Genomic DNA, 17,068 nt, shown 5'->3' with positions numbered 1-17,068 from the left:
ATGGACTGCCATACCCGTTATGTGCCTGTGAGCGTGAGGGAGGGAGAAAAAGGAGAGTCAAAAAGTACGAGTTGTCACCAACCATAAATGGGAGATGGAAGCATGTAAATATAATAATTTCCACTGCAGCCAAAGAGTGCCTGACGAGCCCAGTTGTAAGTAAGCTATTAAGACTCGACTGTACATTGTGTTCATTTTTTCCTCCGAAAAAAAAAAAACGTTTTGTTGAAGCAGCCTTTCAACTCCTCTCTCTGTCTCTCGCTAGCAAAGTTGACCCAGACAACAAAGTAGAGCTAGTTTTCGGCTACGAACCCGTTTTATACGCACGGAATAGTTTTCTATACGAGATCGCTGCAAAAAGTGCAGCTTTACCTAATGTCCACCCTACTGTTACTCATTTTATACTAAGATTTAAAAATCTAGTTGGTATTGGTGTGGCGAGTAGCCTTCAGTAATAGTAATAAACAGCGTTGGGTAAGTTGCTTTAAATTAGTAACTTATTTACATTACTAGTTACTTCTATCAAAAGTAACTCAGTTACTTCAAGGTACTCGTTACTTTCAAAGTAGCTAGTTACTAGGGAAAGTAACGTTGGTTTTACTCAGAATTCTCTTATTAATGTGTTGCTTCCCTAACCGGATACCCAGCAAGGATGCCAGTCTTCTAGCTTGCTTACATGTTAGCACTATCCTGTCACAAGTGCACTGTGCCACCTAGCAACAGAAAGGAAAAAATTATGTGCATATTTCCACGAGAGAAATCACACGCCTGGACCATCGTCGACTGTCGCCATGATTTTAGCCTACGTCACAGCGTCATGTGCGCTTTTTAGGTCCAATACGGAAACAGCAGTTGTGGTGCTTTCAATTGTACTCAGAACTCGGAAATTCTGCCTTCTGAGTAGGAAGATGTAGGTAACTCCAGACTGCAGATGAGATGCATACAGGGCTGGACTGGGACAAAAAAATCGGCCTGGGCATTTTGACTAGAGACCAGCCCACCATTATAGGAAAAACCATAAATCCTTTGAATGAAAACAAACACTGTTGTGACAGTGATGTACACTATCTTGTTGATATATATGTATCAATCTAATAAACAGTACTTAGCCAAAACCCAAAGACTGCTTGGTTTTGTTAACCTCCTGAACTATCTACAACACATGGTGGAAACCTGAAATTAAGACAGAGAAGACTAGAGGTGAGACATGATCATTACTGAATATTAAAATAATAAATGACAGATTTAGTGATATTTTCATAAACTATTTATTTACCACATCAATAAACAGCATGGCAGGGCAAAATATTTTTTCTAACATAGCAACCTTTAAAAAGTGAAAGGAGACAGAAAGACAGGTGAGAAAGTGTTACAGCCAAGAGGGCCAGGCGGTGAGTGCAGACACAGAGAGAGGCAAAGCTGGCGTGAATACAGTGCTTTATTTACAGTGCTTAGTTTAATTGCAAAGCAGGAAATAGTGTAAGCTATGAACTGTGATGGCTATGAACTGTGACGGCTATGAACTGTGAAAGCTATGAACTGTGAAGGCTAAGAGGCCAGACTATGGAACATAAAGCTTAGACTATGCGCTATGCAGGGGCAATTCTAGGATCAGAGCTTTGGGGGTGCTGAGCACCCAGAGAGCTGCCCAGCCAAGCAAGATAAACCTGTCTCTGTCAGTCCCTGCATCCTTAAATGTTGTCCCGAGTTCTCTCTGACTGTCACTTTGGTGCATATAAACCCCTGTTCCTCCCTGGCCTCATCGTCTGTTGTCTTCGTCTCCGTTATCAGTCATCATAATTTTACCATCTCTGTGCAAGTCTGCAAATTTCTTTATTAAATCATAAGATTCTTAAATTCATCAAGTCTCTCTGTGCCTGGGTTCTTGTCACAAAACATGACATCACTGTTTTGTACATTTTAACACAATTTAATCCCCGCATTTGTGAAAGAAAAGCAAAACACTTTTTTGAAAAGTCTGTAACAAAACCATCAAATCTGATCAAGGTTATTTAAATGCTGCAAAAGAAGAATGGATTAGAAAAAATACATATCCTAACCTTAATTACCGGGGGAGAATAATGAATGATGCTCATAGTGAGTAAAAAGTAAACTGAGTGCACTTTTTGGACAGAGATTCACTTTTAATGTGTATGTATAATATAATACAGATGCATAAAAAAAACACTCCCAAAACAGAATAAATTATTACAAATAAATTATTACAAAATATTAATAAAAACTATAAAAATGGAGGCAACTTTGCCTGTGGTAGAATGTATACAATGTACGAAAAAATCTTTATTGCAGATACTAATTTCACTAATTTAATAATAATAATTTTATGTTGTAAGATTTATGAGTTTCATGCTTTCATAGTGGTACTTAGGAGAGCTTGACATTTTTCTCAGGTGGTACACACTGTAAAAAGTTTGAGAAACACTGATAAGTGTATGTGTGCTTTTGGAAAACATTTAAAGCTGCTGTACTGAATCTTTGAAACAAGCTTAAAACATTTTTAGAATATAAACAGAGCATTCTGCTTCTCTTTACAGCTCCTCACTCCACCAGGGCACCGTTTGGCACTTTCTGATAGTGTGCAAATGTGATCTACGTACTGCGGCAGTCATACAGACAACTGGACAGTCCAAAAGTTGGCCTACCTATTACTGGCTGAGGTTTTAGTAGAGTTGTGGCTGAACCACATAAAAATATATCATTCATTTTAATCTGTCCAATCAATTACAATGTTATGTTGGAATGTTGTTAAAGAGGATCAAAAATGTTTCAACCCAGTTTGTTTTGCAGATTCTGTATAGCAGCTTTAATATAGGGAGGACACAACTTCCAGATTGTGTGAGTAAAATCAGTTTTTTTTTCTCTTTGTCAGTTTAACAGTTTCTGTTTTGCCTGTCACTATTCCCTGTCTGTTTTCTTACCTGGTTCTTCCTGACCTTGTACTTTCTCCTCACGTTCCCCTCTTTCCTCTCTCCCTCTTTGGACTGACAATCATACACAAATAGATTCAATTAGATGAAAAATTACATTAATATGAAAAAAATTCTATTAAGATCACTAACAAAAAGTCCTCTCTCAGTCTACTTTCAACCAAAAGGCAAATAACCAAACCACATGAACATCTAATAAAAGATATAAATATTGAAACACTGATCCAACATTATTCTTGATTGACGGATCATTTGATTTTACACTTTTACCTGAATGTGGCTCCTTTTTTTGAAAAAACTTCCTTATATCCATTATGAACCTGGCTGTCTCTCTGTACACAAACACACACACACGCGCGCACACACACAACAGGAGTTATAAGGTTAATGGGCATTCAGTCAGTTAGCTAGTTAGTATTCATTACAAACAGGACAGTGGTAACCAACAGTAGGCTGCGGACAATTTAAAGTTTTAGATTTTAAATAGGCTGTATAAATTTGAATGGGAGCAACAGGACGGTCAAATGTCGCTGAATTTACTACAGAGCTGGACGGATTGTAGGGTAGCAAACATTGTCAGAAAACAAGTTTTCAACACAGCAGGTTACCTGGTGTAATGTTTTTCAGCTAAAAAGAAAAATGGTCTGACTCCTACCTAACTATATAAAGAGTAACTGAAGGTTAAATGCAGCTAATATGTCCTGTTTTAAGCCAGGCACTTACACCTCCGGTCCGCTGCGTCTCAGCCACCATCGCTCTGGCAGCAACGGCGCTAGAGCCAGAGCAGAGGAGAGCCAAGTTGGAACAAACCATTTTGGGAGGGGGGTTATCTATACTTTTGTTGTTAAAATGTTATGTCTCAAACAAGTACTGTATGCTTTTTATATTTTTAGTAGTGTGTCACACAAACAGCAAATATTGTCAAAAAAAAGTAAGAAATCTTTGGGGGTGCTCTGATTCATTTTGGGGGTGATGAAGCACAGAAGGGGGACAGAAGACTGTGTTCCATATTCGGAAGGTTCATGACTCATTGAGATCACCTGATGCAAGATCTGAATGGGGTTTGAGGCGCCTGGAAAGAGATCTCAAAACTGCACTGTAGGTACCAACAATGAAGTTCACATCTTCGGTCATATGCTCTCAGTGGGTCACATAATAGGGCGAGGCACGGTCTCACAATAACTTCACCTGAAACATCTGCTCATAATGACCCATGCCTTTTTCACACATTGCTGCATGTGGTGAGGTACATGATCAATAGTGGATCAACAACCTTGTTAAGGGACAACTCCCACTAGGAATTAAATATCTGGGACCATCTGGTTTAGGACTGAAGAAGCTTCTTGGATGAGAGATGAAACACCTTCAAAAAACTCAAAGAAGTCTAGTTACTTTCTTTCCAAGCGCCTTATATTACCGCATATAGACAATCATTATACCTCATGGCATTGATCAATCTGTTATTACTACAAAATAAAAAAGAAATGTGTAGTTTTCTTTATTATGCCTTCCTGATTTATGGTTTTTACATAGAAACTAAACATTGTTTCTGGGAAATAAGCCACAGCATCACTGAAAAAGATATTTAATAATCACATCATCACGTTCAAACAAAGGACCAGGATTATTATCAGCATAATAGTATAGAAAAAAGTATACTAAAATCTGAACTTATATTTAACATTAAGATCTTTATATGGTACTAAACTCATGATAATAAGGTAATATGTTTTGTTTGAAATGCCCCATAGAAAAGTACATTTTACTACTCACAATACTATACGTTATTGCCTCTTGGGAATTGTTAAATTTGGTTTCCACAGTATTATTCCTAGTCCTTCTTCTTTTGTCTACGCTGTTTAGGGGTCTCCACAGTAGATCATCAGCTTCCAACTCACCCTATCCCTGACATTCTCATGTGTCACACGACTCACTTGTCAGAACAGGAATTGATGAACATTAGCAAGCTCTATACTATGACTGATTTTTGTTGATTAAATATTTCTTAGTGTTCTTCTCAGGCTTAAACAATATGATAAAACACTTGGGAGCAAATATACACATTATTAGACCAAAGCTGGAAGCCAGAATTGCAAAAATCTCCACAACTACAGTGAATTTCCCAGGAGAGCTGACATATGCTGGGATAAATGTGATCCAGACAGTACAAAATATCAACATGCTGACGGTGATAAGCTTGGCTTCATTGAAATTATCAGGTAATTTGCGGGCTAAGACTGCTAACACAAAGCAAAAGGCAGCCAGTATGCCTAAGTATCCAAGCACAGCCCAGAAGCCAACAGCAGAGCCTAATGCACATTCCAATATGATTTTCTCCTTGTATGCGGTTAGATTTTTTATTGGAAAGGGAGGGCTCACTACTAACCAAACAGTACATATCAAAACTTGAATAAAGGTGAAAGACACAACAGTCATTCTTTGCTGTGGAGGACCAAACCATTTCATGACATTGCTACCTGGAATTGTAGCTTTAAAAGCCATTAAAACCACTATAGTTTTCCCAAGTACACAGGAGATACAGAGTACAAAGGTAATCCCAAACGCAGTGTGACACAGCATGCAGGACCACTCTGATGGTGCTCCAATGAAAGTTAATGAACATAAGAAACACAGAGTCAGTGAGATGAGCAGCAGGAAGCTCAGCTCAGAGTTGTTGGCCCTGACAATTGGAGTTTTCCTGTGACAAAAGAATACAGCCGCAGTTACGATGGTCAGACAGGCACCAATGACTGAGAATGTAGCCAGGATAATTCCTAGGAGGTCCTGAAAGGAAAGATACTCCACAGGCTTAGGGATGCAAGTGTCTCTCTTTTTGTTAGGCCAGAATTCCTTTTGACAAGGTAAACAATCAGTCGAATCTGGATAAAAAACAAATAAATACAATTTTTTCTTGATTTTCATATATACACAATGAAACATTTTAAATGCATCATAATCATTTCTCTTTACCTGTGCTATTACTAATCTCTCCCTCAGGACATGCTGTACAGTCATAGCAGCAGATGGGTTTTCCTTTCTGCAACACTTTACGAGTTCCTGGAGGACAACTGTCCGTGCACACTGACACTGGCACCTGTCAAAGACATAAAGGTTGCAGAATAAACGTAAATATTTACTATGCAGCTGTGTGTTGTTGTTTACTAATCGATCGGGCGATCGTGGCTCAAGAGTTGGCAGTTCGTCTTGTAATCAGAAGGTTGCCGGTTTGAGCCCCAGCTTGGACAGTCTCGGTCGTTGTGTCCTTGGGCAAGAAACTTCACCTACCGCCTACTGGTGATGGCCAGAGGGGCCGATGGCGCGATATGGCAGCGTCGCTTCTGTCAGTCTGCCCCAGGGCAGCTGTGGCTACAACTGTAGCTTGCCTCCACCAGTGTGTAAATGTGTGAGTGAATGAATAGTAGAATTGTAAAAGTGCTTTGAGGGTCTCGAAAACCGCTATAGAAATGCAATCCATTATTATTATTACTAAAGTTTGTCAAATTCTGACTGCTTACTTTCATGCTACCCTCCATCCAGGTAATGTCTTTGTCGAACTGGAATTCCTGGCCCACGTGCCGTGATGCATCATACAGCCCTACAGCCACTATCTCAGTCACGCCGTTTTCACTTTTCTGCCAGTTAACCAGTTCATAAATAGCCACAGGATCCCCATTAGCGTCAAATGACACATCATAGCCATTTTGGGAAAAATTTACTTTCTTCAGCTCAATTAAAATCTGATAAAATTAGGGATAATGGGAGGGGAAAGCAAAAAAAAAAAAAAGATGCAATATTTCAATAACAAATATTAATATTGCATATCAATTCATATTGCAGTTCATGAAAGACACTGACATCAACATATTTATTTCTTCTGACCTGTTTGGACTCTAACTTGGTTAACTTGTCACACTCTACAGTGCCATTAATTTCCTGGCACACTGCATTATGGATGGCATGTGCTACTGCATACACGGCCATGTACGCCATGTTAGTAACTCTGAGCTGTGATGTGTCAGTGTACTGGTTTTGCAGATTCTGTATGTCTTCATTTCCATCACATACTTTCTTCTTTGCAGCAGCATCTAAAATCACAAAAAGACAGAGCAGATGTCAAAATTAAACTAGATCTCAGATGTGTTCTCTTTATAAATGTTGCAAATCATGCTGGTACCATGAAACTAATTTATTTTATAAAAAAACATAAAATAAAAAAAAAAAAGAAAAATAATCCTACCACGAATAATTAGTATAGGACATAACACTAACAGTAATCTAGCTAATTGCATTTTCTATCGTACAATCACATTACCGTTACTAACAAGGAAATGCGGTGTGAATGCGTTACTATTTTTCAGCACACAGACGACTGAAGCTGTCTTCATCTTACCGGGAGCTGGGGGGGAACAGTCACACAAGTGCTGCTGATTGGCTGAGGAAGAATAAAGTAGTTTACCATGACTACTTTATTCAAAAACCTCTATATCATCATGGAGGTCTCTGATGTTGACTCAAACTACACATGACCAATTTAAGATGACACAGCAACAAGATGTTATGTCAACCCTGGACAACCCTTAGTCTCCATTTCTTGTTTTAACAGTGTGAACTTCAAAGTATGTACCAGTTTTTAAACTGTGTTGATTGCGTCTGAAAAAACAGAGTTTTGTTATGTTTACTGCAGTGTTTTCTAAGGAAAGGGCTCGAAAGCAGTCTCTTCTCTTCTTGCGATCAAAAACGAAAGAAAAGAAAAAAACACATTTTTTCCTATTGGTGGAAAAATGTGTCATGTTGACCAATCAAAAGATGATATGGCAACATGGCATTGGTTGCTTAGAAAGAGGGAGAAATTTTAGGAGTGACGGCGGCGAGAGAGCAAAAGAGAAAGAGAGAGAGTTTTGAGATGCAAGAGATTAGCGTGTTTGGAGTGTGTCGTTAATGTGTCGTACAGTCGATCGTTTTGTTTTGTGTGTCAGAACAATGAGGCAACTGCTAAATGTTGCAGTTGCTGCCAAAATGCCACCAAGGGCAGATTGCAATGTAAACGCTGCCTCCAGGTTGAAACACGAGGAGTGATAGACCTCCTGCTTTCAGGCCTGCAGCTATCAGGCTTGTGATGTTCTCCTTTATGTTAGAGTGGACAAAAATATTTTTTTGGAGTAGCAAAAATAATTTGTGTTATCTTATTTAATGCAGAACACCAGATTGTTCTGTAAGTACTTTGAATTGGTTATATAAAAACTAGGAGTGGGAATTTAACGCGTTAATTGCGATTAATTAATTTGGAAAAAAACAACGTAATAAAAAAATTACGCATTTAATTGCACTTTGCATTCCAGTCAAAAGCTAACTTTTGTCAATGCACAATTTTCTGGTAAATCGATTACAGTGATGCACACATCAGAGCTACAAAGAATAAGAAGAAAGTGCGTTGCTAGGAATGATCGGTGGCAAATTTAATTTCAAAACACTACCCAACCGATGGAAGGCATGATAATTGTGGTTTTGTGCAAACTGTGAAAAAAGGAGTTTGCATACCACCGAAACACTTCAACCTTATGGTACCATCTAAATGCAAATCATGTTGCAGTGAGCACAGAAACTGTGGGAGCTGTGAACTCTAGCAGTCAAAAGGTGTCGGCAGCCCAAACTTGATAAAATGACTGGCTTCAGGACCAAAATTAGCAATTCAACATTGGACAAAGTAACAAATTCTCTCAGAAAATGGATTGCTCTGACTGTAAACCACTATCATTGGTAGAAGACAGGTGGTTAGAAAATGTACTACAGTTATCATCAGGGGACCCAATTTTCCAACTGCCGTGCCGAAAGTCTATTTCAAGTAAAATTCAACAGCTTTATGACACTGAAAAGCAAGCAAATTTAGATGCCTTACAGACAGCCCTGCTAATATGGAGGAACTACACTAGGAGCAAACACCACTGGGGCAACAGAAAGAGCCACTCATACAGGATGTTTCATCTACTAAAGAATCAAGAGGCAGTTTTGCTGCTTTGGACAATCAAAAGCACAAGCTAGTAACTTTAACTCTATTAGAGCTGGTAAAACTCCAAAAGGTGGCGACTGTCCTTGAACCATGCAAGTAAATCAAACTATTTTTTTTAACTTTTTGTTACTGTTTCTTCAAAATAGGGTTAAAATAAAATAATTACTTTTACTACTCCAGGTTTGTGACTGAGATTCTTGGAGGTGAGACATATGTCTCATGTTCAGGGGGTTATCTGTTTTCTGCCACCTGCATCACACCATGGAGGTCTCCGATGATGACTCAAACTACATGGTGATATTTAAGATTACCTTCACAACGTATAGCTACCCTCAAGTAACTGTTGCTCAAGATAGCTACTGTGCTTGGCCACATTTTAAGGATTTAAATTTTCTTGCAAAGAGAAGAGCGAGAAGAGGTTTGGACCACCCTTGAGGCCCTGCTGCAGGAATATATTATATTAGTATATTAATATCATATATTGCTTTCCTTGCCTTTTAAGATGAATTACTGAAATAAATGAACTTTTGCATAATATTAAAATTTTTGGAGTTTCACCTGTATTCTCACCTCACACTTGGTCACCATTCATAGCTTTTCAATGAAAATAGGTCAGCCCATGAAGCAGCATTAGACTTTGTAAAATCAGCAGTTGACAAGATAATTTAAACCAAGAAAAATGTCTTACTTTTGGTCAGTGTGCAGTTAAATGCATCCTCCCAGAACTCAGTAAGTATTTGAGAAGACGCCACTTGTGAGGGTGACAGATTCAGCAGGAAGTCTCTGAGGCCTGGGATTATAGACTTTGGAATCCCAAATCCAATGGCCCCAGCACAGAAACTGAACCTCATTAATTCTGGGTTAGTTACCCAGAAACTGCCAATCCACTGGCGAGACGGGGAAGGCTCATATGATAGCTCCTCCAACAGTGCCCTCATGTCCCCTAAAGATAGAAGTGCCACAACAACCATGGCTGTAGACCTTGACAGACAATATTGTGCATTAGAAGCATTTTAAAGTGTAACTGCATGAAAAAATGTAATTTTGAAGACAGTAAATCTAATATTTGCGGAAATAATATCTCCGATGAGGACACCTGCGGATAACATCTGCTACTCTCTGAATTCTGCTATGTGGGTATGTTCGATGGAAAGAAAGAGAGTACTCCACACAGATCCCCTCTTTCTGTGCTGCTTTTAGAAATGAAGCCATGCCGTTATTTCCAAAATCCGAATCTGACCGAACAGCACCTATCCAAGTCCAGCCAAAGTGTTTTACCAGCTTGGCCATTGCTTCAGCTTGGAACTGGTCACTGGGAAATGTTCTGAAAAAATTTGGGTACTGCTGCTTGTCAGACAAGCATGAGCATGTTGAAAAGTGGCTAACCTAAACCAAATGAAATAAAACACCACACACCGCAAAATCAAATATCATGCACATATATATATGTTAAATACAAAAATTGACAGAAATTGAAAACATTTACTTGGGGAATGTTAAAGGACCTGATGACTTGGGACAAACTGATGGATGTTGTAGACCCAGAGCCACCAACAACAGCCATCACCATACCAGAATGTGAGCAATTGTTATCCATGGAAAACACAGGGTCGAAGCTATTTAGAAACTGAAATGCCATGTGCACTGCTACAGGCACTGATGCACATGAGTCATAGATCTGATACCCGAGCCTGATTCCGGGCAGCAGCTCTGTGCTGTTGTTAATCTCTTCTATGGCAAAAACCATTGCACGTGATGATTGCAGTTCACTTGTGTAAAGGCTGAAAATAGTTGTGTCAATGTTAGAATATAGACTGTAGATTTAGTTTAAGTTAAATAGAACCAACAACAGGATCATTTGCTGGTTGTATCTGTTGATCAAATGTTCATCAGAATGTTGCCTGACCAGTTAAATTGAGCACAAAAGATTAGCATAAGAAATTAGTGGAAAATTATGGATTACTAATTAAAGTCTTTTCATTTCCTTTAAAATATACTAAGTTAAATGCATTTCCTTTATCATTTCCTTTAAATCATTTCCTTTATAAAACTGTTATTTAACATATTGTATAATTTCTGTTTTTTAAAACACAACAAATTATTTTATAAAGAATAAATGACTTTTTTTTTTTTTAAATTTAACACTACACAGAATCAATGTAGTTCCATAGAACATAACACACATGAAAACATTTCTCTCCTCATACAGTCCAACGTGTTTTTACACCTTCTTCTTCCCATTACTGACTTTCTTACTTACTAACCTTCCTTTGCATTTTGCAGGCTCAGGCATGCTGGTGTAGTCACTGTAAACTGTGTTCATGTAGACGTGAAGGGAAAAATCACCACCAATAACAAAGTCCCCATCCTTTGAAAATGCAGGTAGACGAGTGCTTCCCTGCAGCTTGCAGTTCAGAGAGGATGCCATCGTACCATCTTGAGCTCCTATATGCCTAGTCATTTGTCTCATACCATCTAGACACACTGCAAAGGCAACAGCTGAGTTGAGGTGAAACAAACACACAGCCAATACCAGACCAATTACAAGAGCTGCAATCTCCATTTCCATCTAAAATTGTCTGTATATGGGCACACATTGTTTCCATTGGTTTATATAGGTCTTCAAACAAAGGGGTTTCGTCATCCTCTCATCTTCTTGAGAATATGTGGTCATGGATTAACCCTTACATAGTGTTGACATTCTAAGTCTTCACAGTATGGTTTTGATTGGGCCCAAGATTTCCCTCATAATAATTGGCTACGACAAATGATACAATACAGCTTTATTTAATTTAGATTGGAACATCAACATATTTTTAATCCTTAACTCATATTTCATACAGCAGAAAGAGTGTATATTTTTGGTTTTGCACCAATTGTTTTTGCAAAAAAACATATATTATCACACAAGATCTTATGTTGGTATACCTTTGACAGAAAAATATCATAGAGTATTAATAATTTAAATATATTTTTTGGAAAGTGTAAATGGCAAGAAAATTCTGGAATTGTCGGGATTTATTATGACTGTACTGCATAACCATTACTACTTCTAACATTGATTTTTCTCTGTAACTACTATCTGTAGTAATACAAAGGAATTAAAATTTAGAGCACAAAAGTCATAATAGTATAAAAATAGTATCCTAAAATGTGAACTTATATTACCTTATTATCATGAGTTTAGTAGCACATAAAGATCGTAATGTTAAATACAGTGGTATGCAAATGTTTGGGCACCCTTGATAAATTTCATGATTTTCCTTCATAAATCATTGGTTGTTTGGATCAGCAATTTCATTTAAATATATCATATGTCAGATGGACACAATGATATTTGAGAAGTGAAATAGACTTTACAGGATTTACAGAAAGTGTGCAAAAGTTACTTAAACTAAATTAGACAGGTGCATGAATTTGGGAACCCGAACAGAAAAATTACATCAATATTTAGTAGATCCTCCTTTTGCACAAATAATGCCTCCAAACACTTCTTATAGCTTCCAATGAGAGTCTGGATTCTGGTTGAAGGTATTTTGGACCTTTCATCTTTACAAAACATCTCCAGTTCAGTAAGGTTTGATATGTTTCCGAGCATGGACAGCCCGTTTAATTCACACCATAGATTTTCTATAATATTCAGGTCTGGGGAGTGAGATGGCCATTCCAGAATGTTGTACTTGATCCTCTGCCTGAACGCCTTAGTAGATTTTGAACAGTGTTTAGGGTCGTTGTCTTGTTGAAATATCCAGCCCTGGTGCAACTTCAACTTTGTTACTGATTCTTGAACATTGTTTTCAGGAATTTGCTAATATGCACTGGCCACACAGCCCCACAGCACTACCACCACATTTTACTGTGGGTGGCAAGTGTTTGTTTTGAAATGCTGTGTTCTGTTTCTGCCATGCATACCGCCTCTTGTTATGCCCAAATAACTCAATTTTAGTTTCATCAGTCCACAGCACCTTATTCCAAAATGAAGCTGGCTTGTCCAAATGTGCTTAAGCATACCTCAAGCGAATCTGTTTGTGGCATGCGCGCAGAAAAGGTTTCTTCTGCATTACTCTCCCATACAGCATCTCCTTGTGCAAAGTACGCTGAATAGTTGAACGATGCACAAGATGCAAGATGATGTTGCAGGTCTTTGGAACTGGTCTGTGGGTTGACTATGACTGTTCTTACCATCCTTTGCCTCTGCTTCTCTAAGATTTTTCTTGACCTGTCACTTCCGGCCTTTACTAGAACTGTCCCTGTGGTCTTCCATTTCCTTACTATGTTCTTCACAGTTGAAACTGACAGCTCTCTGAGATAGCTTTTTGTATACTTCCCCTAAATCATGATGTTGAACAATCTTTGTTTTCAGGTCATTTGAGAGTTGTTTTGAGGCTCCTATGTAGCCACTCTCGAGAGAAGATGCAAAGAGGAGAAAAACTTTCAATTGGCCTGGCCACCCTAAATACCCTTTCTCATGATTGGATTCACCTGTGTATGTAGGTGAAGGGTCAATGAGCTTACCAAACAAATTTTATGTTCCAATAATTAGTGCTAAAGGTATTCAAATCAATAAAACGACAAGGGTGCCCAAATTTATGCACCTGCCTAATTTAGTTTAAGTCACTTTTGCACACTTTCTGTAAATCGTATAAACTTCATTTCACTTCTCAAATATCATTATGTTTGTCTGCAATATGATATATTTAAATGAAATTGCTGATCCAAACAACCAATGATTTATGAAGGAAAAACATGAAAATTATCAGGGGTGCCCAAACTTTTGCATACCACTGTATGTTTTGTTCGAAATGCCCCATAGATTTTACATTTTATTACTCATAATACTATATGTTATTGCCTCTTGGGAATTGTTAAATTGTTAAATTCCTAGTTCTTCTTTTGTCTATGGCCTTCAGAGGTCTCCGCAGTAGATAATCAGCTTCCAACTCACCCTGTCCCTAATATCCTCCTGTGTCATACGACTATCACTTGTCAGAACAGGAAGTGGTGAACATTGTTGTAATACAGCTGAAAGCAGATTTAAATTCTAATGATCCCCAGTAGATCATCAGCTTCCAACTCACCCTGTCCCTAACATTTTCCTGTGTCACATGCCGATCACTTGTCAGAACAGGAAGTGATGAACATTGTTGTAATACAGTTGGAAGCAGCTTTAAATTCCCCTCCGTGAACCGCTACCTTATCGTGGAGGGGGTTTGTGTGTCCCAGGGATCTCAGGGGCTATGTTGTTCAGGGGCTTTTGCCCGTGGTAGGGTCTCCCATGGGAAATTGTGAGGGACCAGTCAAAGAGCAATTCAGAAGACCCTTAAGAGAATATCACAGAGGAAACAGTTTATCCTTCCCGGGATAGGGTTACCAGGGCGCCGCTCTGGAGCCAGGCCCAGGGAGGGTGCCCGAGGGCGAACATTTGGTGGCCGAGCCTTAGTCCATGGGGCCCGGCTGGACACAGCCCAAGAAGGGGACATGGGCCCATCCTCCTATAGGCCCACCACCGATAGGAGGCGCCGTAGGAGTTGTTTGCACTGTGTGCTGGGCGGTGGCCAGGCGCAGAGGCCCTTGCAAACTGATCCCCAGCTACCAAGTCTGTCAATTGGGACATGGGATGTCAACTCTCTGGTGGTGAAGGAGCCTGAGGTCGTGCATGAGGTTGAGAGGTACCAGCTTAACGCATGGCTTGGGCTCTGGAAACAGTCTCTGCTAGGCTGGGAATGCCTAGCACAAGCCCTAGTCTGTGAGATCTTCAACGCACACTGGCAGACCTTCAACGGCATTCCAAGGGAAACTGGGGACATTTAGGCCAAATGGACCATGTTCAGCATCTCCATTGCCGAAGCTGCTGCAATGAGCTGCGGCCGCAAGGTGGTTGGTGCCTGTGGTAACCCCCAAACAAAATGGTGGACACCAGAGGAGAAGGAAGCCACCAGGCTGAACAAGGAGTCTTATCGACCTTGGTTAGCCTGTGGAACTTCGGAGGCAGCTGATAGGTGCCAACCGGCCAAGCAGAATGCAGCTCGGGCAGTAGCTGAAGCAAAAACTCGGGTGTGGGAGAAGTTCGGAGAGCCCATGAAAAAAGACTTTTTTCTGTTGACTTCTTCGGGTGATGGACTCCAGCTCGCACTGAAACAGTTCTCAGCCGAATGTGAAGCAGCGGGAATGAGGATCAGCACCTCCAAATCTGAGGCCATGGTTTTCAGCCGGAAAAGGGTGGAGTGCCCACTCTGGGTCGGAGACAAGTTCCTGCCCCAAGTGGAGGATTTTAAGTATCTTGGGGTCTTGTTCACGAGTGATGGGAGAAGGGAGCCAGAGATCGACAGACAGATTGGTGCTGTGGCTGTAGTGATGCAGACGCTGCACCAGTCCATCATGGTGAAGAGAGAGCTGAGCGTAAAAGCGGTTTACCGGTCGATCTACGTCCCTACCCTCACCTATGGCCACAAGCTGTGGGTAGTGACCGAAAGAACGAGATTGTGGATACAAGCGGTGGAAATGAGCTTCCTCCGAAGGGCGGCTGGCCTCTCCCTTAGAGATAGGGTGAGAAGTTCAGCCATTGAGGAGGGGCTCAGAGAAGAGCCGTTGCTCCTTCACATCGAAAGGAGCCAGTTGAGGTGGTTCAGGCGCCTGACAAGGATGCCTACTAGGTGAGGTGTTCCGGGCATGTCCCACCGGGAGGAGGCCCCGGGGCAGACACAGGACACACTGGAGAGATTATATCTTTCGGCTGGCCTGGGAACGCCTTGGTGTTCCTCCGGACAAGCTCAAGGAGGTGGCTAGGGAGAGGGAGATCATATCTCCATGTTTCCTGGTTTATTTTGAAGGAGTCTTGTCTTCTTTGTCATTGTGTTTAGTTTCACTTAACCTGTGACACCATTATGTTCATTCTAGTCAGCTGTTTTCCCATGCGTTTCCACTCCCCCGATCACCTATTGTGTGGATTTAAGTCCTCTGTCTTCCTTGTTCATTGTCAGGTCATCTGTGTTACCTTCACGCCTTGTGGATTCATAGCCTTCATAGTGTCACAGTTTTCATAGCTGTTTCTAGTATCACAGTTAGCCCGCCCTGAAAAAAATCGAATAAGTAAATTTTAAGAGTGGACATTTATTGATATATAGTTGCATTTTCAAAACATGGGTTAAAAAATGGACACAGAGCATGTCCATGAGAATGGTGAGATCATGTATAGCAGTATAGATGGGTTTGATTTGATTATACTGATGATAGTAAAGTAAACTCTAAAGCCAAAAAACCCTATGTCTGATACAGCTCCAGAGACGTGTCAAAATTTTCTAAATATTCTTCTATTCTGTTCTAGAGATTTTAAAAAATATATTTTGTTTTCCTTGATTTGGTATTAAGTGTATATTTTCAGATTTTAATGTCATGATCTAATTGGCTACACATTTCCAAACACAGGGTCAGAAAAAAAGAGACAAAAGAAAAGAAAAAAGTATTCGCTCCTAAAACTGGCAATAAACACATTAAAAAGATTATTTAATGTTTTTTACTGTTTTTTTATGTATAAAACTATATGATGATGACATAGACCAAGAATTTATGAACATGGGATGGGATATGAAAATTCCAATTGACAGCTGCTATAAATAGATTAGTGTATAATATGACTGACTGGACCATAATGCTGGAAATTTAAAGGCTAATGCTGGCCATGGCCCTGGATCTTTGACCCAGAGTTTTGGGTTTTGCACTAGTTTGTTTATTGGTTACTTTTTTTTCCTTGCTGATTTTTCCCCATTATTGTAAATCCTCTGTGTTTAGGGTTTTGTTTTTGCTACCATTGTAATCTGGTTTTCTGTTAGTTTCTTGTCTATATTTTGAATTCCTTGGGTTTAAGTCTAGCCTTCCTATCCTCTTGTCTCTTGTCAAGTCTTTGTTAATGCATCTCTATTATTATTATTCTTTTTTTTGTGTGTGTGTGTGTGGGGGGGTTATGTGGTCTTTTATTTTTACCCTGGTGTGTCTAGCCTTCCTGTCATGTTCGGGTCAAATCTGACCAGTTTACAACTTAAAACACTCATAAATATTGTGTTTTACATCTGATTGCCTCAAGGCCTTATTATATTCTCCACACATGCACTTGAAC

The 17,068-nt window shown here is 39.6% G+C and overlaps 1 protein-coding gene across 1 annotated transcript; it reads right to left on the bottom strand.

Annotated features, from left to right (window-relative positions):
- Window positions 1-4,922: 4,922 nt before the first annotated feature.
- On the bottom strand, window positions 4,923-11,359 carry LOC146373609 (extracellular calcium-sensing receptor-like). The gene is made up of 8 exons (XM_084950113.1): window positions 11,220-11,359; window positions 10,442-10,724; window positions 10,052-10,341; window positions 9,644-9,936; window positions 6,828-7,033; window positions 6,464-6,685; window positions 5,919-6,042; window positions 4,923-5,827 (listed from the first exon to the last, which is right to left on the bottom strand). The coding sequence occupies exons 1-8, from the start codon at window positions 11,276-11,278 to the stop codon at window positions 4,923-4,925; spliced, it is 2,382 nt and encodes a 793-aa protein (XP_084806239.1). The 5' UTR covers window positions 11,279-11,359.
- Window positions 11,360-17,068: the final 5,709 nt, after the last annotated feature.

The sequence above is a fragment of the Perissodus microlepis genome, chromosome 14, assembly GCF_051167445.1.
Source record: "Perissodus microlepis isolate ML-2025 ecotype Zambia chromosome 14, ASM5116744v1, whole genome shotgun sequence".
Classification (NCBI taxonomy): domain Eukaryota; kingdom Metazoa; phylum Chordata; class Actinopteri; order Cichliformes; family Cichlidae; genus Perissodus; species Perissodus microlepis.
This window is presented reverse-complemented; position numbering and strand designations above follow the sequence as displayed.

Excerpts from the sequence above, each read along its gene's own strand:
- LOC146373609 (XM_084950113.1), bottom strand. The coding sequence starts at position 11,278 with ATGAACACAGTTTACAGTGACTACACCAGCATGCCTGAGCCTGCAAAA. Across the intron at positions 10,725-11,219 it reads CCTGCAAAATGCAAAGGAAG|TGAACTGCAATCATCACGTG; the intron begins GTTAGTAAGTAA and ends CCTTTACACAAG. Across the intron at positions 6,686-6,827 it reads CCAAGTTAGAGTCCAAACAG|ATTTTAATTGAGCTGAAGAA; the intron begins GTCAGAAGAAAT and ends TAATTTTATCAG.